Source organism: Phragmites australis, chromosome 8 (assembly GCF_958298935.1).
Source record: "Phragmites australis chromosome 8, lpPhrAust1.1, whole genome shotgun sequence".
Lineage (NCBI taxonomy): Eukaryota > Viridiplantae > Streptophyta > Magnoliopsida > Poales > Poaceae > Phragmites > Phragmites australis.
The window spans coordinates 33,003,959-33,028,314 of NC_084928.1; the positions used below are offsets into that span (position 1 = coordinate 33,003,959).

At 42.7% G+C, this 24,356-nt stretch overlaps 1 protein-coding gene and 1 pseudogene across 1 annotated transcript; both read left to right on the top strand.

Annotated features, from left to right (window-relative positions):
• Positions 1-7,389: 7,389 nt before the first annotated feature.
• On the top strand, positions 7,390-20,430 carry LOC133927141 (DNA-directed RNA polymerase 3, chloroplastic-like). The gene is made up of 19 exons (XM_062373448.1): positions 7,390-8,266; positions 10,678-10,884; positions 10,968-11,101; positions 11,249-11,315; positions 11,548-11,606; positions 11,763-11,880; positions 12,185-12,298; positions 12,431-12,562; positions 12,665-13,081; positions 13,485-13,535; positions 14,251-14,321; positions 16,590-16,674; positions 16,787-16,939; positions 17,046-17,120; positions 17,287-17,376; positions 18,100-18,147; positions 18,223-18,337; positions 19,454-19,557; positions 19,683-20,430. The coding sequence occupies exons 1-19, from the start codon at positions 7,553-7,555 to the stop codon at positions 19,791-19,793; spliced, it is 2,865 nt and encodes a 954-aa protein (XP_062229432.1). The 5' UTR covers positions 7,390-7,552; the 3' UTR covers positions 19,794-20,430.
• Positions 20,431-21,331: 901 nt separating this feature from the next.
• On the top strand, positions 21,332-24,063 carry LOC133927760 (uncharacterized; annotated as a pseudogene).
• The last annotated feature ends 293 nt before the right edge of the window (positions 24,064-24,356 follow it).

The following is a 24,356-nucleotide window of genomic DNA, read 5'->3' on the forward strand; positions in this document are numbered from 1 at the left end:
GCGCGGAGAAGAGTGGATTTGGCTCGGAAATGGTTGGTGAAAGAATGAGAAGGAGCAGTGGCGGGTTGATGACAATACTGACGTGCGGGCCTACGCGATCAGAGATGGAGAGCTCGATGTGGTTGGCACACACGTGATCGGGCTGGGGCGCTAAAGAGTTGGGCCGCCGCCGAGCCAAAGGCGCGCGCGCGAGGCTGGGCTAGCGCGATGGCTCAAGATTTTTTTATATTTTATTTCTTTAATATTTTCAAAATACATGGCCGTTTCAAAAAGTCGCAGGTCTAACATACCGTCGCTCGTTCAACGAGCGAGAACAAGGTCTCGCCCGTTGAACGGGTGAGATCTTGTGGGCTCTGGTGATCAGCGAATTAAATAACTAGAGAGAGGAAGATTTCACCCGTTCAGCGGGCGAGATCAAGTTCTCACCCGCTAAACGGGCAAGACCCTTCATGGCGTCTCCGCTGCACGGGCCCACCCAAAAGGTCTCGCCCGTTAAGGGGCGAGATCTTTTGGGTATTTAAACTGGCACGATCGGTCCTGGCGACGTCACACCCTCATTTTTTTCCCACTGAGCCAAGAGGAGAGGAGAGGAGAGGAGAGGAGAGTGGAGGGGAGGAGAGGAAAAATTGTGCGGCGAAGCTCTACAGGAGAAAAAAGGTACATTTTTTTATTTCTTTTACAAACCAGGTAGGATAGTCAGTAGTGTTAGTTTTTGACATAGGTTAGATGTTAGATTTAGAATTTTTTTTACAAATCTAGTAGGATAGTCACTAGATGTAGGTTAGAATGTATGTCTAGTTTTAGAATTAGGGTTTGATATAGTTTATCAATTATATCCTATTTATACGTATATTTTAGCAATTAGATGTAGTATTTAGATATATGTTAGGTACTAAATGTAGATTTTAGACATAGTGTAGTCATAATTGATGTGGTAGATGTAAGATTTAGAGGTGTTTGATGTATGACCCGAGAATATTTTGTTGCAGTATAGATTACATGTTGGGCTATGTTTGTAATAAATTTTCCATTGTAGATGTAGTTTTACATAATTATTTATTTTATGTTGCAATAATGTTAGGTTTTTATCGATGGTTGCCAGTTATGTCGGATATGTGAAAGTTTAAGATTTTTTATGAGGACAGTGAAATATTATATGGTCCGGAAGGGGTAGTATTGTTCGTATTTCAGTCAATGGACAAGGATATCTCCAAACTTATGCACAAAAGTGTCAGATACTTATATGCTTGGTTGATGCGGGGTTTCAAAATAGACCCCGAGATTCAAGACATGACTATTAGCATTGTAGGCAATCGTTACAGAGAAGGTGTGTACTGGGAGGTGTTCCCGCTCTGAGAAGATGAAGTATGGAAGAGGTACCTGCAGGATGTTGTGCACAGAGGTTGTCCTCCTATGTTGCTTGTGCAATGAAAGAATAAGGATGTACTTGGGGAGATGCAGGGTGGGAGATATGTGGAGGAGGATGGTGCTGAGGAAGAGTATGAGGAGGATGTTGATTCGGATGGTGCACATTCACCGAATTATTCGAATGAACCTACCGGTGAGGCAAACAAGGGGGAAAGAATCCTTTCTCTAATTGAATAGATGGAGCGGGATGATCGTGAGGTTAACGAATCCCCTGATTATGACATCTCAGATGATAAGGACGATGCTCCGGTTCTCGCATACTAGGACAATCTCAACTTCAACAATCTTGTGATGAATGAGGGAAATCAAGTGGCCTGGGAGTATACGCAGAATGAGGTGACTCAAGGTGCTAGGTATCCTACTAGTCAGGCCATGAAGGATGTTGTGACTCAATGAGTGACATCGCTTTGACGGTAGTTTTATGTTGTCAAGTCAAGCAATAAGGAATATGATGTCAAGTGCGCGAACGATGGTTGCCTGTGGCGGGTGCACGACTTCAAACGGAAGTGGGTTGACTATTGTGAGGTGTCGATTGTGGTCGAGCACACTTGCATGATGGATGAACTTGAGCCCAGCCACAATAACATAACCTCATCCTTTGTCGCCAATGTAATGTATGCCTAGATTATGAACAACCTGAATTACGAACCAGGGTCTATAATCAACCAAAATGAGGAGAAGTACAAGTACACTATCAGCTACAATAAGGCATGGAGGGCGAAGAGGAAGGCAATCGAGATGAGGTTCGAGACCTACGAAGCGTCGTATGAGAATCTGCCATATTTGTTGTAGACCATTGCTCGAAGGAACCCGGGGATGTATTACGACATTGATAAGTATCCATTGCTATCCAAACCTGGTAAGAACCTCATGAACATGTTCAAGCGGTTGTACGGTCAGAACCAGCAGCGAAAGTTTAATACTCTTTAGAAGATACTGGATGCACTGACTAAGAAGCAAACATAGGAGCATGCAGGGAGGCTCATGAGGGGGCCGTAGGATGAACCAATACCTCTTGAGTCCGTGCTAAAGGACAATGAAGCTGGTATCACGCTGGACGTCCTGTGTGGCCGATTGTCCACTAGACCACCTCACGTACTCAGCTAACTAGGTGAGAGCGAGGAGGCGTAGGGTCCCGAGGATGGATGCGACCAGGTGCCTTGTTCCTAAAAGGGGACGTAACTTGTAGGTAGCTATATCATTGCTACTTTCATGGTGTTATGCAATTATCTTTCTTCAAACTACTATGTTATTGTTACTGTCATAATATATTTCTTTAAACTACTCGTACAACGACCATTTCATAACAGTGGCATAAAAACACATGTCGACCGAACGTATGATGGCATATACGACATCACTTGTGGTGTAACGACGCTTCACCTTACATGTCTTAGGGAATGGAAAATAGTACACATCAAACACGAAATTAAATCCTCTGCCTACCGCAGGATCACATTGATATTATTACTCCCAGTTGTTCCTCCGATCCGCCATGAGAGGCGGGACATAGCTTCTTCTGACGTTTCTCGCTCTCTCTTGGCGCAATTGTTCCTGTAGTTCTTTGATGACGACGTGAAGGTGATAAATATATTCTTGAATGTATGGTTCTATGCACAGGTCAACCCAGTACTGGAACCCACAATCATCTGTCTAGAAAAAATTATAGATGAGATAAGTAAATGGTGTTGCGAAAATAGAAAAGAAGGCGAGTATTATTTTTCGTCCTCTGGATTGTGGACAACAAAAGAATCAACATCCTACGTCACCGAAATGCTCATAAACTTGGACTACAACATCATCTTCATGTCAACATGGTGGCCAAAACGAGCAAGGAAGAACGTTGTGGTTTCCGTATAAATCTCTAACATAGACGTCTAAATGAGGGTGTGGAGGTGGTGGATCGATAGGCCCATCGAGAGGATGAGGATACACCATTCTCTCTATTCAATTCGAGACTAGGAGATGTGTGAGTAGAGAATCGATTGGGTTGTGTTTGTATATAAGACGTCCCGACGATAGTGGATAAATGTAGCAACACATGTTCTTTCTTTACATTGTTTTACAAAATAGATACAATTAGATGTATACTCAACTTTCTCTAAATATCATTTATTATTGAGTAAAAAGATATCACCGTCAAAGGCTCCAAACAAGAACATGATGCTTTAGACATGAAGTGACCACACGCCTCAACTTATAGTATAAAATGACAACACATTGCTGCAACACAACATCTCTATCATGACTCACAGTTTAGACACGAAGTGACCACATAACTCATCTTTAACCATGAAATGACTATACCTCTATCATGACTCAGATTTTACACACGAAGCGACCACATGAAAAAGCTTTAAGAATCCTATCTTATAGCTTGGATATATCCTAACAACACGCAGTAAAATGATGAGAAAACACTCGCCCGTGACCTTATCTCTTTTTCTATAGTACCATGCATCTCTCTCTCTCTCTCTGTCGATGGACACTTTCGACATCCGCACAAAAGGAATCCCTAAGACCTACCCTGGTATCGCAATAACTCTCCCTCCAACACACTCAATAGTTCTCGGTAGTATACCCCCCTTATGTATATAAGGGTAACACACTCCAACACACTCAAGTATGAATGGTACGTGAACGAAGAACAATATGCGAACGTTAACTACAGTTACGATGAGGCTAAGGCATTGAGACCTGTGGATATTAAATGGCCAAAAATGAGGACGAATGAGCTCAATGAAGAGTGGTGGGATAAGTACCTTACTACATGAGGTAATATGCAGGTTCATCCACAATGCGTGTGCAGCGTACCAGCTGTGTCGGGGCCTGTGGCACACGGAATGGCACAGGGTACTGTGCAGTAAGACCTATCCCATGGATGCAACTTCCAAGATATCCGCTGGGAATATCTGGATGAGAAGTCTCCATCTTTTTCACCTACCCAGAATATATTTTCTTGCACCCGGTAATCTATCTTTCTATAAGGCATGCTTCGTTTAGCGATGGAGTACTACGTGCCATTGTAACGTATCATAGAATGTGTACGAGTTGGTGCATATTGCCTTATGTATTGTATCCACAGATAGACAATGTATGCTTACGATGACCCTTATTTGTGATGTACTTACTTTCTTCAATGAAATGACTGGATTTTATCATTATACCAATACATTTTTTCTAAACCCAATGTTTTCATAGGATTCACTTCCTTTTATACAGAGGCAATAATAACTCCTTGCTAAACTTTTACAGAATGAAATGACCACACTAAGTAACAACTTTCACGGGAAATATCTGTCAAGCATTAATACCACAACTTTTTCAGCTTTCACAGCGAATCCTATACTCCAACCCCCATGCAAGCCCATACACCCAGTCCATCCACTAGCCCCTAGTCACTATAAATAACCTATCCTCATCCATTGATATACCACTCATTCCTCAGCTCTCTCAACTACAATGTCTTCCTCAGCTCCACCAAATCCACCCAAAAAATATTAGGGGATTTTCATCCCCCAGGGGCTCGAATTGCTGATGTGCTTCTGTGGCGACTCTTGTAGGCTTTGCGAGTCTCAATACATCTCGTACACATATGGCCTACGCTTCTTCATATGTGCTAACTACCAGTATAACAAGTCTCGACATGGACTATACGAGTACTCACTGGTATAGCGACATAGATCACTCATGTGGCACTTTTCATATGATTTCATGTACTGTCTTACTAATCTCTCATCTTCTTTCATCTGTCCAATCTCCTCCACCTATTTGTGACTTCATGGAATGACTCTATATGAAGCAAAATGAGCACCAGAAGCGGTGTATCGACACGAGCATGAGGTGGATGAGGGAAACGTATGAACACCGGGAGTACGAGAAACAACAGAAGGTACTACGACTAAAGCGGTAGGAGGAGCAGCTCATGAGAAAGACAGCGAAGAAGCATGCTGCGGCTGAAGCACACGGATCAGAGAGGGAAAGGAAGCGTGAGATGGCCCGTCGCGCTAAGGTGCAAGGCACCGAAGCCCTGCGAAAGGGTAAATATCCTAGGTACACTTAGTAGAGAACATCTATTGTAATTCGGTATTTTTTTATTCCGTAAGGCATGTTAGGGATTAGCAATGGCATGCTATTGGGTTAGTATTTAAGCATACCGTACATGCCAATATTTGTTGTCATCATCTCTTTATGGTTAGGGTTCTTTCGCGCAGCGACGATAAATCTCATGTCCCATGTAATATTTGTCATCGTACGTAACTCCTGTACCGGGTTCTATGCTAATAGTGCTTCACAACCACAATTGTTCGAAAATATAGATTTTGTATCCTCCAAATGTTACTTCATAAAAAAATTACTTATTTTACATCAAATAAATGAACAAATGTCGACAAATTTACATCGAACCAAAATTTTCAAAACAATAACTACTGTCCACAAGTATTTGCATAACTAATATTTCTCGCTGAATGAATACGCACTATTTTTCAAATTGCTGTATAAAAAAAAGTTAAATTGAAAAAATAAATTCTATATATGCACATATCCCCCGTTCAATGGACGAGTGCAACATGTTGCCCGTTGAACAAGCGACATAAAGGTCTCGCTTGTTCAGCGGACGAGATCTTCTTCTATTCGGTTATTTAATTCGCTAAATGCCGATACCCACAAGATCTCGTATGTTTAAAGGGCGAGACATTGTTCTCTCCCGTTGAATGAACGACGATAGATTAAACCTGCGATTTAATAGTCGCATATTCTTGAAAATAATAAAGAAATAAAAAAAATATAAAAAAAATCACGGCTCGAAGGAGAGCGGGAGGGAGAAGAAAGGCCGGTGGGCTCAATCGGTGGGGCTCGGCCCGAGGAGAAGGCTTTGGCCCAGGGAAGAAAAAGAGAAACAAGTAGAGAGAGGGAATGGTCAGCCTCGGCCCAGGCACGGGAAAAACAAAGCAGGCTAGCTCTCGGCTAACTGGGCTGAACCAAGAGAAAAGGAAAAGAAGAAAAAAAGAAAGAGAAAGAAGGTCAGGAAGATAGAAAAAGGGATTGAAAATTTGGGAATTATGTTTTATTGCTTCGCTTTTATTTCTGAAATTCCTTTTTCCACACAATTAAAACAGAGAAAGAGAAAGCTTCTAATGCACCTACATAAACAGTACGAATGCAACAGATCAAGATATAACCTAAGTTCTTCATTTGGTTTACGAAATTATTATTTTATTTCTATGCTAATTATGATGCTATTAACGAATTTGTGGGCAAAATTTTAGTAATTGACAGAGCTAAAAATTAGGTGTTACAGATGGTGTAGGTGGAGCACTATATGCCACGATTTGGTAATAAGTGTTAGCATATTGGGATAATTTTTGGCTATATAAACTTAAGCCAAAGCTGAAGCATGGTGCTTTTGTGCTTAATATATGGTGTTTGATACGGATTTTGTGTCACATCAGTTTTAATAGTATGAGAAATGATATGATTAGGTGTAACACTTTTCATATAATTTCGACTATCATAAGAGTTATTCGAGTAAGCATAAGAAACACTAGGTAATATATTAACGACAACAGAAAGAATCGAAGTATTAACATTACTAACAATAGGTTATTTTAAATATTGTTCCTCGTGTATTTGCAAAACTAAAGATCGAATTCTCTCAATTAACATATCCTCAACCATCTTTTAGATACTACTAGACATAGTCACATCGATAGATTGATAAATCATATAGGTAATGTCCTCTTGAGAGAGAGAGAGGAGGGATTGAGTATTTACATTGTTACTATGAGTGTTAATCGACGGACGGTGAAAAATCTTCTCTCTTAAACTCGATTAGATCTAATAATATTAGTCTTATTAACTTGAAAATGGCAAAATAGTATTATTTGTCAATATGTGGCTCTGTGGCCCGGCCGGGCGCCAGCCACGTTGACACGAATACCCCTCGTCCGATACGAGCCCGCGAAGAGCTTCCGATATTTCCCGTCCCCCTTATCACCTCCGCCTCGCTCGTCTCCTCCGGCTCTCCAAGGTTCTGCCGAGGTTTCTCTCTTCCTCCCCTCCCCATTCTCCCACCCCCAATCCAATCCGAGCCTCGCCATTGGAAGCGAAACGCTAGCCGCGCATGCCGCTCCTCCTCTACCCCTTCTCCGCCTGCGTGCCCCCGCCGCGGGCGCTCCTCCGCCGCCTCTCGCCGCCGCCGCCCATGGCCGCCGTCGCGCCTCCGCCTCCCGCCGTCGCGCTCCTCCCCCGCGTGTCCGCGCTCGACCTCCCGCCGCTCCCGCCCCCCGCCACCGACGACTTCCACTGGCTCGACCTCTTCGCGTTCCTCAACTCCCCCGCCGACTCCTACCAGATCCCGCCGCAGGACCTGGATGAGCTGGAGTCGGCGGCGGGGCTTGAATTGGAGCTGGAGCTGGCGAAGGAGGCTGAGATGGAGAGGGAGAGGGAGCGGGCGAGGAAGGCGCAGCACCGGCGGCTGCGGCAGCGGCAGGTGAAGGCGGAGACGGAGGCGTGGGCGAGGGCCGCAGAGGAGTACCGCGAGATTGAGCGGGAGATGCTCGACCGCAGGCTCGCGCCCGCGCTGCCATACGTCAAGTCTCTCTTCGTCGGCTGGTTCGAGCCGCTGCGGGACGCCATCGCCAAGGACCAGGACGTGCAGCGCTGCAAGCGGGTCAAGCACGTCTACGCCAAGTACCTGCTCCTGCTGCCCGCCGACAAGGTGGCCGTCATCGTCATGCACAAGATGATGGGCCTGCTCATGTCCAGCAAGGATGGCAGAGGCAGCGTCCGCGTGGTCCAGGCTGCGCACTGCATCGGCGAGGCTGTCGAGCGCGAGGTAAGTCGCTTACTTACTGCTATGCTTAGGATGCTAGGAGCAATGCCAGATCATTTTGTAATACCCGCGGCCACCAGCGACGATCGCCGTGATGTGAGCTAGAGAACCATCTCAGAACGGGAAGAAAACTTGAGGGAGAAGAACTTGGAGTAATTTGTTTCTATTTCTTTCTCATTTTTTTTACCGATTACATGGCTGGGTTATAAATCCCCCATAGCCATCACACTGCCCTCATCCACTCACACGACGCCAGCTTCTCCATTCAAATTGAATCCGCCCCAGCGCTCTGACGCTTCAACGCTCATCCTCATTTCCCGCCGTCCTGACACCTCCCCCCTCTCCAGACGTTGCTTGTCCCCAAGCAATGGCATGCGGAAAACGCTGATGAACAACATAGAAATCCTCCCATGTAGCAGAATCGACTGGCAGCAAGGACCATTTGATCAATACCTGCGGAACTGCAGTATTGCCCTTCTTCACCAATCTGCGCTCCAAAATTTCCTCAGTCTCCACTTCCTTGGTGTCCAGCTCCACCACATGTGGCAATTCAGAGTACACTAGAGAGAAGTCAGGTGTAAATGGCTTAAGCTGCGATACATGGAAGACAGGATGCACCGCCGCCCCCTTTGGTAACTCCAGCCGATACGCCGCTGCTCCAATCTTCTGCAACATCTTGTAGGGCCCAAAATACTTAAATGCCAGTTTTGGAAATGGTCGATGCATGATAGATGATTGAGCATATGGCTGGAGTTTGAGTAATACTTGCTCACCCACTTGAAATACATGATCTGAGCAATGGCGGTCAGCTTGGATCTTCATACGATTCTGAGCATTCGTCAGATGTTCCTTCAATGCTTGCTGGTGTGCTGCCCTTTCTTGTATAAAGTCAGCTACTGATACCTGATCTGTAGAAGGAGGATCATGTACTGCTCCACTGCTTGGATCATATCCATAGAGAGCTCTGAATGGAGAACAACCCAGTGAAGAATGGAAGGAGGAGTTGTACCAAAATTCAGCCAAAGGCAGCCAAGATTTCCACTTCTTTGGAGAGTATTCACTGCACAACATAGATACATATCCAAACATTGGTTCACCCTTTCCGTTTGACTGTCCGTTTGCGGGTGAAAAGTAGTACTTGTCAGTAACTTAATGTCCAAAAGCATGAATAACTCACGCCAACATAGATACATATCCAAACATACCTGACATTGCTTGATGAAGCTATCTACATCTTGCTTAAGTGTCTCTTCTACCAGAACATCTTTTTAATTCTGTGACAGGTTGCTCGAGTTCCTGAATGCACTCCCACAACACTAGAATGCATAGAAGCAATTAATTTGGTCTCGAGAGCAGAATTATCTCCAATCCAAATTTGGTTGTCATGCCTAATGATTCCTTGGTGTAGAGAATAACCATGTTCACCAGGATTAGATATAGCCAACTGTGCAAACAATGCTTGAGCTTTTGGATCAGTAACATATGAGTTGACAACTTCCTGAATCCAAACAGGAATTGCTTCAGAAACAACATGTAAGGTTAGTAGCTGCCCCACTCGAGATAATGCATCAGCAGCAGTATTCTCTGATCCTTTTTTGTATACAATTTTGAATTGAAGCCCCATCAGTCTAGTCATTGCTTTCTTCTGCATACAAGACTGGAGGTGCTGCTCATCCAAATAACATAAGCTGCAATGATCAGTTTTAATAAGAAATTCCTTCCTTTGCAAATAAGACCTCCAACATTCAACTGCCATAATGAGTGCTAAGAACTCTTTTTCATATATAGAAAGGTGTTTATGTATTGGCCCCAAAGCTTTACTCAAAAAGGCTATTGGTTTCCCCTTCTGCATAATCCCACGTCCAACATCGGAGGCACATGCATCAGTTTCCACCTCAAACCTTTCATTGAAATCAGGCAATAAGAGCACATGTGTACTGGTCATAGCATGTTTCAGTTGAGAAAATGCTGATTGAGCTTCTTCACTCCACTGAAAACTTATCTTCTTCAGTAGATTGGTCAAGGGTTTGGCAATAATCCCATAATTCTTCACAAATTTCCTGTAATAGCCAGTGAGGCCTAAGAAACCCGTCAACTCAGTAACATTAGTAGGTGACGACGTGTGTGATAGCTGAAGCGTATTATGTCTGTACATGACAAAGCTTTTAGAGAGTTGAAAGTTTGAAACTATAAAAGTGTGATTTGGAATTTCTCTCATTGTAGAGTCGATTATTCATCTTGTGCATTAGAGTTGAGCTTCCTTATATGTGGTAAAGTACTGAAGTTAGATTACATCATTAGGAAGTAATTGTATGCTATTTTTAATTCCTTAATTTCCCATTTATCCTAATTCCTATCAACATTTTCCCTAGTGGAAATTATTTGCCTGTCCACTGAAAGCTGTTTTTTTACAGTTCAAAGTCCAGGCATTCTTTCAGAAAAGTAGGAAGAAAGGTAAGAGCAAAGATCAAGGTGAAAATGATCAAGCATTGCAGAAGGAGCAAGCCATATCCCGGAAACGTATGAAGAGTTTGGTTAAAAGGCGGAAGTTGAGTGAAGCGCAGAAGCTGGTTCAGCAAGAGATTGAATTAGAGGAATGGGGCACAGAAGCCCAAGTGAAGGTTTGTGTTCCACACAGTACCACCAGAAAGAAGAAGCCTTTTCTCTTATTTTCTGAAACTTAATCCTCATTCCATGTCTGCAGTTGGGAACTCGTCTGATTGAATTATTACTGGATTCAGCATTTGTGCAATCACCAGCCGATCAATCACCAGATAGCTCTCCTGATTTTCGACCTGCATTTAAGCATGTACTACGGAAACCTATAGTGGAAAATGGGTAGGGCTGCCCATTTTTCTCTAGAATTTTGCTGTATGTTGTGTGGTTGTACAGGCATACCTGGTTCTATCATCATTGTTTCCTTGCTTAGGCATGCATGTGTAGATGTATGCAGATCTTTTTGTGACATTTCTCTTCAACCTGCAGGAAGCTAAAGAAGAAACATTGGGTGATAGAGTGCGACCCTCTTGTGCATGAGGGTTTTGAAAGCACTGTAAGTTTATTTTGCATCACCAGATCAGTTTTTTCGGTTTGAAATAGATGTTTTACCATGACAAAGAAAATATTTAATGTCAAATTTCTTTTTACCTTCCTTTTCCGTGGCTTTTCTCAAGTCAATAATGGAGATGCCAAATAGCAACTTTCTTTTTTTTTTCTGTTTGACAAATGTTTTGTTTGTGTCAAGGAAATTTTCATGGTTATTTGGATATTTGAATTTCTTGCAGGCTAGACATGTGGACATACCCTATCTTCCTATGCTGGTACCTCCTAAAAAATGGAAGGGGTATGTTAATGATTCATGCATTGGCTTTTCCATTTAGTTTATTATGGTAGTTAGTTCATAAAGATAACATAGAAGCTATTCACGATTGGTTTGAGTTCTAAAACTCACTGCATCTTATCTGGTGATTTGAATGTTGTCAATAATATTTTGTTTCAGTTACGATAAGGGTGGCCACCTTTTTCTGCCCTCGTACATTATGCGGACACATGGTGTGAAGGACCAAAAGGGTGCTATTAAGAGCGTACCTAGGAAGCAGCTGCGAAGAGTATTTGAGGTTTGTTGGTCACCTATTGCCACACGTGCATTTATATTTCATCATTTCTTAATATTGTTGTCCTTGGAATAAATACTTCATGTGAGTTCTCTTTTGCTCTAGTGAATATTAGCTTGATGAGAGCAGGTGGTAGACTATGAAAATCTTAGTTATCACAATCAAATCCTATTCTTTATGTTCAAAAGCTAAAATCGTTTTCCTAGGGCCATACATACACATCATGCTTGCTTGATTTCTAATGAACGATTGAAGTGTGTTATATCATACTTATATCAATTAGCACTAAGTATCAGCATGCTGACAGGCATTAGATATCCTTGGGAGTACTAAATGGAGGGTGAATAGAAGAGTTCATGATGTTGTTGAGACTATTTGGAGTCGGGGTGGAGGCATTGCAGGATTGGTTGATAAGGGAAATGTGAGTGACTGCATTTGATTTGACGCCTGTGAATCTTGTCATTTATGCGTATTATGTTTTTTATCAGTCTGTTTATATGCTCGGCCACTTTCCCTTTTTGAACACTGTATCCGTTTATGCTTATTCTTGTAGATTACTCTACCTGACCGACCGGAGTCAGAGGATCCAGTTGAAATCCAGAAATGGAAGTGGAGTTTAAAGAAGGCAAAGAAAACCAATCGCGAACTGCACGCTGAACGATGTGATACTGAACTTAAACTCTCGGTATGCAATATAAGCATGACTCGTCATACTTCAAAGATACTGCAGTCCAATTCATATGTTATGGCATTGCCGGAACTATACTTATCCCATTTCTGTAAACAGGTTGCTCGCAAAATGAGAGAGGAGGATGGATTTTATTACCCGCATAATCTAGATTTTCGTGGTCGTGCATACCCTATGCATCCACATCTGAGTCACCTAGGTTCAGATCTATGCCGAGGTCTTCTAGAGTATGCTGAAGGGCGTCCACTTGGAAAGTCCGGTTTAAGCTGGTTGAAGATACATTTGGCTAACAAATATGGTGGAGGCATTGAAAAACTTTCTCACAAGGGCAAGCTAGCATTTGTGGAGAACCAATTACCTGATATATTTGATTCAGCAGCAAATCCTGTTGATGGGAACTGCTGGTGGATGAATTCTGAGGATCCTTTTCAATGTTTAGCTGCATGCATGGACCTTTCTGATGCCTTGAACAGTTCATCACCTTACTGTGCTGTCTCTCACCTGCCTATTCATCAGGTATTGATTTGTGGTGTATGTCCTTGGACTAGTCTATCATTATATAAATTTCCATGGCTTCATTGAGAATGAGGTACACTTGTGAGGATTTTGATATTACTTAATCACTTCTGATGATCTACTTCTGATGTGGATAAATATAAGGATAATATCCTAGTTTGTTGATCGCAGTTACTGTCATATGCCCACCAAGGCCATCACTGTCGTGCTTTGTACTATAGAGAAATACTTGCTTTGTAGCATTGGCATATGATGTTCTCATGCTTTTTGTTGAAAGTTCAGTTGACCAAGTCAGAGCGCACTAATTCTACTAAAGGGCCATTCGATGTTGATATGAGAATTTCTGCTAGGCAACATTTGTTATGACATTGCTAATTGTTGGCTACCATTGTTTTGTTATCAGGATGGTTCATGCAATGGTTTACAACACTATGCCGCTCTTGGAAGGGACTATGTAAGTTTTGTTCCTGTTGTACTTTCTGAGATTAATTCAACCTTATCCTTCTTACGCATCGTATGATATGTAAGAGTAGAAATATCACTTTGTGCTTATCTATAGTCATATAGTCAGTGTTATGGTTGATTACTTTTGCATTTTGTTCTGGCAACTACAGGAGTAAATACGACTAACTTCAGATTTTACTGTAGTTTTTGTTATTTCTTAGTTATAAATTATTGCATTGCATTAGAAACTTCTGTTATCTTTAAGGAGAACGCAACAGATAACATAATTTCTGCATTGGTCAAGTGAGAACATTAAGTTTCTGGAGATTCTGATCATCCTCTGGGTTGATAAGATATTAACTGCCTTGATCCTTTTGATTTTCTAGAAACAGCCTTGAAGTATGTAGAACCATTTCCTCAGTGTGATCATTAACATTTCTGGTCATCCTCTGGGTCGATAAGATATTAACTGCCTTGGTCCTTCTGATTTTCTAGAAACAGCCTTGAAGTATGTCGAACCATTTCCTCCGTGTGATCATTAATATTTCTTAATTTTTATTGTCTGCAACTAATCAGTAAACAAAGTTTTCCACATTGTGCCTTTGAAATCTCTCAGCTAACAGAACTGCCCTCATTTGCATGTCGTTTCATGAAACCACAGAATGCAAAACCAGATGTAAACTTTGGATAGTTTGCTATTTATACTGATGAGTTTTCTGCTGTAGATGGGTGCGGCTGCTGTCAACCTGGTTCCTGGAGATAAACCTGCAGATATCTACTCAGAAATAGCTGCTAGGTTGGTTTCTTCTTGCTAATTCTCTTATTTTCCCTACCACATCTATTATGTGCACTACAGTACAGGGCTCTTCCTAGTTACTTTCATGTAGCTATGGTTCCTGATGTGCTTTAAATAATTAAATAAATGTGTACATACACGGATAAACCAACATGATTTACGTGCTCCATAGTTCATGTGGTTCAAAACTTTTAGCTTGCAACATGTTTGTTCTTATCTCAGTATTGTACCGAATGTATTTAAGTTGGTACCTTTCATCTATATATTTTTTTTCATCTTGAATTATTTGGAAAATATAGATCACTTTTACATGGTGAGAATTTTCACATTCCAAAATTCACATGAAATTACCTTTTAAAGATCCGATCATGAAATATCCTCCATTAAAACATAAGTTCTGGCAAACTGTGTATGAAGAAAAGGAATCTGTACAACAACAACAACAACAAAGCCTTTCAGTCCCAAACAAGTTGGGATAGGCTAGAGATGAAACCCATAAGATCTTGCAAGTCTAGTCATGGCTCTGGCACGTGGATAGCTAACTTCTACGCACCCCTGTCCATGGCTAGTTCTTTGGTGATATTCCAGTCTTTCAGATCCCTCTTTACAGACTCCTCCCATGTCAAGTTTGGTCTACCTCGACCTCTCTTGACATTATCCGCACGCTTTATTCTTCTGCTATGTACAGGCGCTTCTGAGGGTCTGCGTTGTATATGCCCAAATCATCTCAGACGATGTTGGACAAGCTTCTCTTCAATTGGTGCTACACCAACTCTATCACGTATGTCATCATTCCGAACCCGATCCTTTCTTGTGTGGCCACACATCCATCTCAGCATGCGCATCTCCGCTACACTCAACCGTTGGACATGTCGCCTTTTAGTTGGCCAACATTCTGCGTCATACAACATCGTAGGTCTAATTGCCGTCCTATAGAACCTGCCTTTTAGCTTCTGTGGTACTCTCTTGTCGCAGAGGACGCCGGAAGCTTGGCGCCACTTCATCCATCCGGCTTTGATTCGATGGCTCACATCTTCATCGATTTCACCATCCTTCTGCAGCATCGACCCCAAATATCGAAAGGTATCCTTCTGAGGTATCACCTGCCCGTCAAGGCAAACCTCATCCTCCTCGTGCCTAGTAGTACTAAAATCGCACCTCATGTACTCAGTTTTAGTTCTACTAAGCCTAAAACCTTTCGACTCCAAGGTCTGTCTCCACAGCTCCAACTTTCCATTTACCCCCGTCCGACTATCGTCGACTAGCACCACATCATCTACAAAGAGCATACACCATGGGATATCACCTTGTATATCCCTTGTGACCTCATCCATCACCAAAGCAAAAAGATAAGGGCTTAAAGCTGACCCTTGGTGCAGTCCTATTCTAATTGGAAAATCATTGGTGTCACCAACGCTTGTCCGAACACTTGTCACAACATTATCGTACATATCCTTGATAAGGGTAATATACTTTGTTGGGACTTTGTGCTTCTCCAAGGCCCACCACATAACATTCCGCGGTATCTTATCGTAGGCCTTCTCTAAGTCAATGAACACCATATGCAAGTCCTTCTTTTGCTCCCTGTATCTCTCCATAAGTTGTCTTACCAAGAAGATAGCTTCCATGGTCGACCTCCCAGGCATGAAACCAAACTGATTTTTGGTCACGCTTGTCATTCTTCGTAAGCGGTGTTCAATGACTCTCTCCCATAGCTTCATCATATGGCTCATCAGCTTAATCCCACGGTAATTAGTACAACTTTGAATATCCCCCTTATTCTTGAAGATTGGTACTAATATACTCCGCCTCCATTCTTCGGGCATCTTGTTTGCCCAAAAAATGAGGTTGAAAAGCTTAGTTAGCCATACAATTGCTATGTCTCCAAGGAATCTCCACACCTCAATAGGGATACCATCAGGGCCTATTGCCTTGCCTCCTTTCATAAGAAAAGGAATCTGTGAATCTACATTTTTGGTTCCTCAAAATTGAACTAGCTGGATGCTCATTCATTTTCTAGTTCAGCATACCTTTTTGAGTTTAATTTCTGCTACACGTACCAAGCAATTATTTTCTGTACTTGGTAAATTGTCATAATAGAATGTGGCCGAGTAATACAATTTGTCAAATATGTACCTTCTGTGTCATTGGATGATCAACTCAGTAGTTATAGATCATTAATTTCAGAAATATATTATCCTAGTTTTATGTATACTTCTGACTCTTGAGGGTATAAATTAATAATGTTTTGTGTCAATTTGACTGAAGAGTACTGGATGTCGTACTTGAAGACGCAATGAAAGATCCTGCTACTAATCCAACTGCTTCATTAGCAAGAGTTTTAGTCGATCAGGTTAGCCTTCTCCCCCACCCTCCTTCTAAGTTCCTAAATTCTTAGAAATATTCTTCTGCACTTTATTTTGTCAAACAAAACAGTTGAAGACCTGGGCATTGGTAGCTTACAGGTGGATAGGAAGCTTGTCAAGCAGACAGTCATGACATCAGTTTATGGTGTCACATATGTTGGTGCTCGTCAGCAGATTACGAAGAGACTACAAGAGAAAGGGCTGATTACAGATGACAAATTGCTGTACGATGTATCCTGTTATGCTACTAGGGTAAGCACTTTTCTTGTATTTATCATATTCTTCTGTATTTGTGATCTCCTATTGATTGCTTTTGGAGAAACGAGGGCATGCTGTGACTGTTGAATATCTGATGAAGGTAACTTTGGCTGCACTGGGACAAATGTTCCAATCTGCCCGGGGCATAATGGCGTGGCTTGGTGATTGTGCCAAGGTATACTGTCAGCGCCTCTCCATTGTCATGATTTTTTTTTCTTATCTAAAATTTGTTGACATACACATCCAATTTGTCATACATGTGGCACTAGCCTACCCTGCTTGTGAGCATTTTTTGTTAGTTAAGGCATCAGAAAATTCTGATTGCATTCAATTCCTGATAGATGATTGCTTCAAAAAATCAACCAGTCAAGTGGACGAGTCCTGTTGGTCTTCCAGTTGTTCAGCCCTACAAGAAATATAAGAACTATATGGTCAGTTACTTATCAACTACTGCAAATATATCTGCTGGTTTGTCTTTTTTTCTTGTTTATTGCACTAAAGCGGTATTACCTGGATTCTTGCATACACCATTCCACATCATGTTATGCATCCTTGCTTCCCTTTACAGATTTGATTGTCTAAATGATTATCATTTTACGTATTTTGAGAAATAAAGCTAGACAACTAAACACACATATATGATTTCTTTGTAATTTTGGCATAAAATTTGCTTTTATTTTCTATTTATCTGTTTTTATCAAAATAGAAAAATTATCTGTGTCATCCTCTTTTACTGGCTTGCTGGTGCTGACACTTGTGTCAGGCTGTCAGGTAGCACTGGCACCAAGCATGCAAAATGATCCCCACCCTTATGTAATTCATGCATGAATTATTTATATTATTTTCTGTATCATATTTGCTTTCACTTTCATACAATAATCCTTTAGAAAAGTTTACTCCGCATATGAAAGTTGCATTTGACAATCACTGAAACACATTAAGTTGGATAATTGGATTGGTTCCATTTCTTTAAAATCTTTTGGACAACCTGATAAATCATTTCTTGGATAATGCTATTGTAATTTTTTTTCTCGAACGCCATGCTATTGTAATTTGACAAGTTCGAGACCCCCTTGAGAGCGTCCTCCCCCAACCACAGCTATCTTTTTAATGAATACATTTTCATCTTTACACTTTGTTTCACAACCGTGCAGATACGAACGTCGTTGCAGTGTCTGGCTTTACGAAGGGAGGGTGATGTGGTAAGTTAAGTACTTTATTGAACTTTGATGCATGTTTTCCATTCTTATGACTAATTTAAATGTCATAATTTTCAGATCGCAATCCAACGGCAAAAGGCAGCTTTTCCACCGAATTTTGTGCACTCCCTTGACAGTTCACATATGATGATGACAGCGATTGCTTGCAAGGAGGCTGATCTTCATTTTGCAGGTTTGTTTTGATTGAGATTGACTGGTTCTTATTTCATGGCACATATGTTGAGCAGTATATCACATCACATATCATGTGGCATGGGAGAGACAAGGGTTAGAGCAGCATTCTTGAAACCCCCATTTCAAATGGAATAGGTTTATTTATTCTTGTTAAATTCCGCAACATTAAATCTTGGAAAAGGCTAAATTCAACTTTCGCCTGAAAAATGAGCTGAAGTCGCCCAGAGAAACCAGAAGTCCGAACCACGCTGGTAGGGGTTTTGGTCCAGCTCTAGATTTCAAAACCTGAGTGAGTGGGAAAATTTACCACCTACCTGCCCCTCCCCAAACAACTAGAGAGGTTGGAGGACCCTTCTGAGGATGAAGCAATCTTTTTCTGCATGTTACTAATTTTAGTGGAAGTAGACCAAACTGGATATTATCTTTGATCTTTACAGATATTAAACCGTAGATATTGGTTGCACACAATCTCATCTTTGAGCTGTCGGAATGCCCGCTTTTCTTCAGCTTACATAACAGGCAGCAGTGGTTTACGATGTTGACCTTTTCCACTTCTTAAGGAAAATATCAAAGGGCCTATACATGCGACATTTTACATTTCCAGTCATTTCCATGCATCGTAGTGAAGCAAGATACTTTTGTTCATTGGTGAGGTAGTCTTCCGACTACTTGATAAAAGGATCTTGTGACTATCACTAGAAATGATCTTTCCCTTGCATTCGGCTATAGCGGAAACCCTCGAACCTAGAGCTGTTTGGTGCGCACCTGCCTACATAGTTCTGTAGCTGGATAATATTGATGGTGATCAATAGTTTCTGATGCGCGGCAAGCTATGTTTTCTGTACTAACCGAGTGTTCTATATGATGTAGGGTTTTATTCTGGTAAACAATGTCTTATACTCTTATGTTGAGTCTTTTTTGAATGCTGACTTGAAAAGATCATCACTTTTTGTTATGTGTGCATATGATGCTTGTCCACAGGCATCTTACTTAAGAGCTCATATGTACATCCGTGTTCCTGTACAAAATAGTACCATATTTACATTTCCTTATCTCTGTGTCATGTTCAATTTTGTTATTTATATTGCCTTTTGTCGATGTACTTTGGCTGCAGGGGTGCATGACTCATTTTGGGTACACGCATGTGATGTTGATCAAATGAATCAGATCTTGAGGGAACAATTTGTGGAACTTTACAGCATGCCAATTCTTGAAAATGTATGCCATTAGCTATTCTCTGCACAGATCCTTAAGCAATTAGTTCGTTCTTCAACTGTAGCAGTGGTGATTGCGTATGCCTAATGTTTTGTTTCTCTGTGTTTTGTATATGTTTCGCAATTCAGTTGCTCGGGGAGTTTCAAACGTTGTTTCCGACACTAGAATTTCCACCCTGTCCGCCACAAGGGAACTTTGATGTGAGGGAAGTTCTGGCGTCGACATACTTCTTCAACTAACTTAACAGGGAAAGTTTTGCACATGTAACGTGTTGATAAGTTTGGTGTTGTTGGATGTTTGGAGTAGCCAGAGCATAACACCATTCTTAAGCTGGAGCCATGCATACAATCGGACACAGAACTGATCCTCCAAGGGCTTTTAGCATAAGAAGCAAGAGAACAGCAAGAAATCAATGATCTGGACTCCAGAGCAAGCCAAATGGCTCCAAGGAATCTGAGATGAACAAGCCTCAAGTAGTTCCTGCTGAAGTTTTTAAGTTTGATGCAGGATCTACTAGGATGATCAGGTCAGTCACTCATTGCCATTAGTGTACTTGGTTTGTGTGGAAAGGTAATTATGACATGCAGAGTCAACTACTGAATGCTGACTGATAGTCGTGCTGCTGATCGTGCTGACCTCTTTGATCATAGACAACAGTGAAACCTTAAGTTCACTGCATATACGAGTACCATTATGTTTTGGTGCATCAGTAGGATTTTGTAGATGATGATCGTGTACTGTTGCGGCATCGCAATGTAATAGATGTGTAACATATAACAGCCAAAGAGAAATGTATACAAGATTCGTACATGCCGTTGGTAGCAAATTTGGAAAAGAGATACATATGAAAAAGGCTCAGTTGTTGCTGTTGGTATTGACCTCTTGTCTCTTCGAGAGATTGTGTACCTTGTTCTGATCTAGTTTATGGTTTGCCTCTTCTAATCTATAAACTGGGATGATATGTTTGGACTTTGGAGTCCAGTGTCATTCACCATGCAAGACCATAGGTCGATTGGTGGCATTTGAATTTCGAACTTCGTGCGTTGAAGCATTGCACGTGTTCTGGATTATCCATTTAGGATGACGTTCTATGACAAGATTTGAATTTGAAACACCTCAGTGCTGTAAACTGAACTTGCCCTGCAAATTCGCATCGGCACAACTAGTGTCAGCTGGCGTAAAGTGATACGGGCCTGTTTGGTTCATTACCATATTTTGCCACACTTTGTTAGGTGTTGTTTGTTTCGCTGTGGCGTGTCATAGTTTTTTTATTACTGAGGTCTATAACACTTTTTTTAATTAAATTTTGTCTAATGTGTGGCTCTCAATTTATTGGCCACACCTAGACAATATATTTGGTAAGGAGGTGTGGCATTCTTTGGGAGTGAATCAAACATCTCCTAAACCTTCCATCTTTTTTGTGCATGCGTGTAAGCAAGATATTCCTCGAACGCTGATGAATAGAATGGCAATACTCAAACACAACCTATGAATACAGTATTATTTGTTTCAAAATTCCCTTACAAAATTCAATCAAAATTCATCAATTATACAAGCATGCAAGCCAGGAGCGATATCCCTCCCCCCCGCCCCCCCCCCCCCCCTCTTTTTTTGGCGGGTAATGCCACCGACTTGGCCCTCAAGCCACCGCCTCACCCCATCCGGTTTCGATCTGTCAGGTCATGCCAAAACCAACGGCGCCGTTTCTTCGGATTTTGCTTTGCCGACGAAAGGAAAATCTCCCAGAACCCAGAGCCCAAACCCTAGCCGCCGACCAATGGCGACGGCTGATCGTGCGGCGGCGGCAGCGGCCATGCCCACAACCGGCGATGCGTTCCTGGACATGCTAGACGCCAACTTCAACAAGCCCACCTCGACGCCGAAGCCGACGCCGACGAAGGTGCTCACGGAAAACGCGTCACCCACGTTCCGACGTTCGTGTCCTCGGGGGATCCCTGCCTCGACTTCTTCTTCCACGTCGTCCCCGGCACCCCGGCTGCGTCCGTCCCTTCCCTCCTCGCCAAAGCGTGGGCCGCGGAGCCGGCCACCGCGCTCCGCCTCGCGTGTAACCTACGCGGCGTGCGCGGCACCGGCAAGTCCGATCGCGAGGGATTCTACGCCGCCGCGCTCTGGATGCACGGGTGCCACCCCATGACGCTCGCCCTCAACGCGGGCCCAGTAGCGGAGTTCGGCTACCTCAAGGACCTCCCCGAGATCCTGCACCGTATCATCCACGGCGGCGTCTCGACGAGGACCCCAGGGTCAGGGAAGAAGGCCCGCCTCGCTGCCTTGGGAGGTTTCGTCGTCCATGGCCGTGACGGCCGCCGTCGCCTCGTTCACCACCGCCAAACGCGCACGCCTCGACGCAAGGGGAACGCGCCACGCTGCATCGACACGAGGGAGGCGCGCATCGCTGCCGACCACGAGCGGAATCGGAAGATCTCGGCCGACGCAGCCGTCGACCGCAGGAAGAGGCGCGCGGAGTCCGTAGCAAGAGCTGTCAACAGGTACGCCCGCGATCCGACCTACCGGCTCCTGCACGACGGAACGGCGGATCTGTTCGCCAAGCTCCTCGCCGAGGACATGCAGAGGCTCGCGGACGGCAAGGTTAACGAGCTCTCACTCGCCGGGAAATGGTGCCCATCGTTAAGAAGCTGTTACGATCGCTCCACGCTCCTCTGCGAGGCCATCGAGCACGCGCGCCGTCTCTTCCCCAAAGGATCGGCGCCTGAGCTCCCCGAGGACTTGGAGGACAAGTACTATTCCTACCGCGTGCGCCGCGAACTTCTCCGCAAGGCGCTCGTGCGCCTGCGCCGTGTTGGTGATTGGAGAGCAGAAATGAAGCAGGAACAGAGCAGTATCTCACTGACAGAGGAGTTCACGAGGGCAAGCTAGCTAACTGGCTTGTGACTTCTTTTGTTTATACAACCATCATCATTATATACGTGAGGTACTTCATATTTATAGAACTCCTAACCGATATATTTATGGAGCTAGAGTGCTCTAGCATCATTTCTTGTCTAGAAACGTACAAGAGCAGGACTGGCTTTTGACTTTTGAGACAAGGCTATATGCACTAGTTATAACTCTAGAACTACTTCTTGACTAATGAAATGAATTACATGCTCTAACAAACTCTCTTTAATTCATTTTCTTGTGACACCAATCATCTCCCAGTTATGTATGAATTTCTCTCTTGGCAATGCCTTCGTAAATATGTTTGCCAATTTGATCTGTTCGGCAAAATTTTATTTTAATTTTATGGTGCTCCACAACTTCTCTAATCTCTAATATAATGATACTTGATCACAATATGCTTAGTACTCTTATGATTGACTGGATTCTCACTTATTGCAATAGCATACTTGCTATCACAATAAATTTTAGTTGGCTCATCTTGCTTCTCGCCTATGTTTTCAATTATTCTAATCAGCCATATTGCTTGTGAAACGGGTCATACTGCTGCTACATATTCTGCTTGTTGAAGATAGAGCAACAATTTTTTGTTTCTTTGTAGACCAATAGTATATACCTGATCCAAACGAGAAAGCATAGATTAATGTGCTTTTCATATCATCATGATATCCAGTTAATCACTGTCTGTGAAGCCAATCAATCTTGAGTCTTAACTGGCTTATAATAAATCCCAAAGTCCATAGTCCCTTTAATATAACGTAGAACTCTTTTCGCAGCGGAAAAGTCAGCTGACTTGGACTGCTCATGTATCTTGACAACAAACTGGCTGTAAACATAATATCTGGTCATGCAGCGGTTAAATATAATAAGCTTCCAACCATACTTCTATAAATTGTTGGTTCGATCTTACATGCTCCGGCACATATCTTTTGTTTCTTATTATGCATTAAGGTGGTTGTAACTAATTTACAATCATGTATTTTAAATTTCTTATACTTGCTGCATATTTCTTTTGAGATATAAAAATACCTTTATCACTTTGATATATCTTCATGCCAAAAAAATAATGTAGCAAGCCAAGATCACTCATCTCATATGTCTCCATCATATTCTTTTTAAGTCTTGCATCACTTTTTCACTAGCAAGACCCTCTGGGAGAAGACCAGTTTCATCCGTCGGATGGACTGGGACGCGAACACCAACTTCCAGGCGGTGTTCGACAAGCTCCTCGGCGTGGCGGTCGCCGGCAACCTACCTCCTGAGCGGATGGTGAGGAGGGTGTTCGTGTTCAGCGACATGGAGTTCGACTAGGCGTCGTTGAAGCCATGGGAGACAGATTACGAGGCGATCACGAGGAAGTCCACGGAGGCCGGGTACGGCGACGCGGTGCCGGAGATAGTGTTCTGGAACCTGCGGGACTCCAAGTCCGTGCCAGTGAACCGCGGAGCAGAAGGCGGTGGCGCTGGTGAGCGGGGCTTCTCTAAGAACACGGTGAAGGTGTTCCGAGGCGGAGATGGGATCGTGTCGCCGAGGGCCATCATGGAGAAGGCCATCTCCGGGCCGGAGTATGAGAAGCTCGTCGTCTTCCACTGATCGCGCAGCTGAAAGGTACGCGTCAGGGAGGGTAGTTTTATTTCGATTTCTGGTTTATGCTGCGTTTCAAAGAACTTGTGCTGCTCTGCTTCTTCACTGAATGAGTCCACTGCCTCTAGTTTGCGCATTTGTCTGATTTCGGTGTCATCCTAAAGTCCTGTCACACCCGATTTTAAAAGTCAATACATATGTATTAAGATCAGTTTTTATCAGCGACATCATTAATGATAAACAATATTATATCAAATAAAAATAATTTTATTAAAATAAATACCAGAGTTTTAAATAAAGAG